The 3404-nt window shown below is 35.7% G+C and overlaps 1 protein-coding gene across 1 annotated transcript; it reads right to left on the bottom strand.

Moving 5' to 3' along the window:
- LOC104601692 (uncharacterized) lies at window positions 1-663 on the bottom strand. Its single transcript, XM_010265130.1, has one exon. It carries the CDS (start codon window positions 661-663, stop codon window positions 1-3), a length of 663 nt encoding a protein of 220 aa, XP_010263432.1.
- Window positions 664-3404: the final 2741 nt, after the last annotated feature.

Raw genomic sequence — 3404 nt, 5'->3', positions numbered from 1 at the left:
TCAAAAAGGACCTGTATGATCGAGTTGCTTGCACAGTCCAAGATAAGTGAGATAAAGAACCCGATCTTTAGCACCTGTACGATGATTCTTGGTGTGTTTACAAAAGTATTTCAGTTGATCCATACTGCAACACCCGAGCATCTGTCCAAGAAACAGGAAAAGCCAATTGATTTTCCTTTTCTTCCGATCTATAATGGGCTTGGCGCTATTGACCTGCTCACAATACCTACATGTGGGGAGCAGTGGATTCATCCATTCTCTAGGAGCCCGGTCGTGCATCGTGCTCTTCTTTGCTGTGATGAATGCTGCAACCTCTGTGAATTTGCTTTCAAGCTGGAACTCCATTTCATAGTGGCTTTCGCATCTCTTGCATTTTACTTTCCCCGGTATAGCGTGGATGCCCATGGATAAGAGTTTGTAAAGACTGTGCACAGTGGCGGGGTGGTTGGTTGCCCATGGATAAGGAGGGGTGATGACTTTGCTCTTTCCGCCATGAAGAGCTTGTGTAGGATTACATCGAGGTCGAGTGCGTGAGGGACGGGAAGGACCAGGCTCTTGACGGTCTAGTAGTGTTGACACTGAAAGCCCAATGACAAATGTAGGAATATACAGAGGGGGTGGTGGAGGCGGTGGCGGTGGTGGTGGTGGTGGTGGTGTTGACATGCGTAGTGGTGACTTACTTGGTTGCGGTTGCGGTTTTGGTTGCTGCTTTAATGGTGGCGGTGGCCTAGGTTTGGTTGAAGGAGGAGAGAGGGTTAGAGCAAGACCATCGTCATCAAAGGGCTGCCGGTGATGGATATCTTAAGTATTAATTCTTCCACTTTCTCAGCATATATTGTCCATCCATTAATGTGTAGGGTTTGAATCTCAAGAGAAACAATTTGAAAACCTAAGAATTAATTACTGAAAGCTCTGTAAAGAAGATAGAAAGAAAGAGGGAAAACCTAAGAATTAACACCAAGACACTGAGATATATAGATGAATTAGAGCAGAAGATTAGAACAATGCAAGAGCCAAAAGCAACACTAGTCGAGGTCAAATATCTTTCTCACCAATCATTTTGTATTAAAAAATATCAACAAAGAGCCGCGTATTCATATGCATGTCAATGGAAATCCCACACTGTCACTGTAGCATTTGTTAGCAGCACTAAATTCGGTGTTTCTTACTGCTTCCAACAGGACAGTGATGTGACAGTGGATAATGGGTAGAAATACATAAAATATTTTTTGGAGCATTGCTACCAAACAGAAAAAGTTACTGTTGTTCCAGAAAACATCCTACCTTACGGCAATGATTTCAAACAAAAAAAGGCAACGTTTTTTAAGAAAACAGTGCTCCAATCCACACATCAGTAGAAAAAACGATACTACTGTTGCAGTATTGATGCCAAACATATACATAGTTTTATCACTGATCTGGTGTTTGTTTTGAGTTATTTTTGGGAGCGAAATTCACTTTTGCTCTTTGGTTGACATTTAGCTTTTTTTTCTTTCTTTTTTTTTTATGGTTTTGCTCCTAAGTCATGTCACGTCTCTAGTTTGTTGTTATAGGAGGTGATTTGGCTTAGTTTTTTTAGGAAGTAGTTGTTATTCTGATTCGGATTCCATTCTCTCTAGGACTCCACTGAACTTATTCCTTTTTATCTTTTATATATATATACTTGTCAAAAGAAATTTAAAGCATATCCAAGCAAAGAAAAAATAGAGAGGTACAAAGTAAATGTACCTTTCATTATTGTTGTATAAATGATATTAAGAGTTTTTGTAAGTTTATTAACTATGAGAAATGTGTTGTGGATAAAGATTAATGCCTATCAAATTTACTTTATGGGATCATTTCGCAACCAATGTTGATCTGTATATATCAGAAATGAGAAAAATGTCACAGTTGCTATTAGAAATTGTGCAAATTGTGAAGGTGGTTCATCTTATTTATATTTCTTATAGTTCTTAAACTATATAAACTTTTCATGCTTATGTACAAATAAATTAGAATAGGACAAACCATTATTACAGTTATCGATAATATAAAGTTATTTTTCAATCCTTGCATTGAAAAGGAATATGATATTCTATCAAGATAAAAGTATTTTAATAAGTAATTAAATTTATAATAGTATAATATTTTATATTATATTTCTTACTAAATTTGTAATTTAATGAATAGTAAATTTTTTTATTACAATAGTTGAAAAATAATATTTGTTGTTGATCTAAATTATTAATGATCATGGATTATACATTCTCTGTGATATAATGTTTATCTTTACTTCATATTTATTTCTCCCTCATAATGGGTATATTCCTTTTAATCTTTTCTTCATATCATTTTCTTCTTCATATTATGTTGCTTTTATATCATATGTTCATTTTACATCACCCTCACTTAACATAGCTTGTGAATTGCATAAATCCTAATATCATGTCCCAAGTAAAGGGGACACCGGTGATACTTTAATACGTTAATTCAATTTACTTACTAAACTCAATTCATTTAACACATTCTAAGTATTTAAATAAACACAAAGACATACATGCATTAACTCATATCATAGATAATTAAACGGAAAAGAAAAAGGTAAATAAAAATTTATAATAAATGATTAAACATTTAATACAAATGTCAAAAACAAACTTCAGGCATAAGGCTGATTTTTTCCATACGTAGTGCAGGATCATTCACTAGTGTAATAATAAAACAAAGAAAAAGAGGGGTTCAGGCTCATTCACTATTTCTAAAGCCAATGCTCACTCTAAAAAGAAAAAGGGAAAAGGGGTTCAGGCTCACAAGAAAGCTATATCGTTAATTGGGTCGTTTTTGAATGGGGGATATCTAGGTGGATTACTGACTGTTGCAATCCAAGATCATTAAAAGAGGGAATTCACAATTGAAATGGTACAAGTAAACACTAAAATTAAAGGATCTCAGTTCAAGCCACACCCAAACAGATGCTTTGATCTTGAAGATAAGCATCTCACAGCTGAGTCCTTGAGTACAGACGGTAAAGGGTCAGGAAGATAAGTTCCAGACAACAAACAAGATCGTCTTCAGTGTCTACAAATGCATGCCAAAATGGTTTTAGGTTGATTTTAATGGAAGGAAAGGAGGCCCAATCCATGAAGTTTTTTTAGGCTAAAGCTCCCTCAACTTTCAGCCTATCTATATATCACCATTCAGATTATAAGTGTCTGAGGTATGGGACCCTCGATCACGATATGGATGCTTCCATGAGAGGTCCTCAAGCTTCTCATTAATCTTGTATGGAGAGGTTTGCTACTCCAATCCTACTTTTGGTTAAAGAAATTAGCCCCATTTGGTTAACGGGAATAGGGATATGGAATTGGAATCAGAATGGGTTATTCTGATTCCAATTGATTGGTTGGGCGGAATCGGAATCGGAA

Source organism: Nelumbo nucifera, chromosome 8 (genome assembly GCF_055504915.1).
Source record: "Nelumbo nucifera cultivar China Antique chromosome 8, China Antique-T2T, whole genome shotgun sequence".
Lineage (NCBI taxonomy): Eukaryota > Viridiplantae > Streptophyta > Magnoliopsida > Proteales > Nelumbonaceae > Nelumbo > Nelumbo nucifera.
Note: the sequence above shows the minus strand (reverse complement) of the source record. Positions and strands in the feature narration are given on the sequence as shown.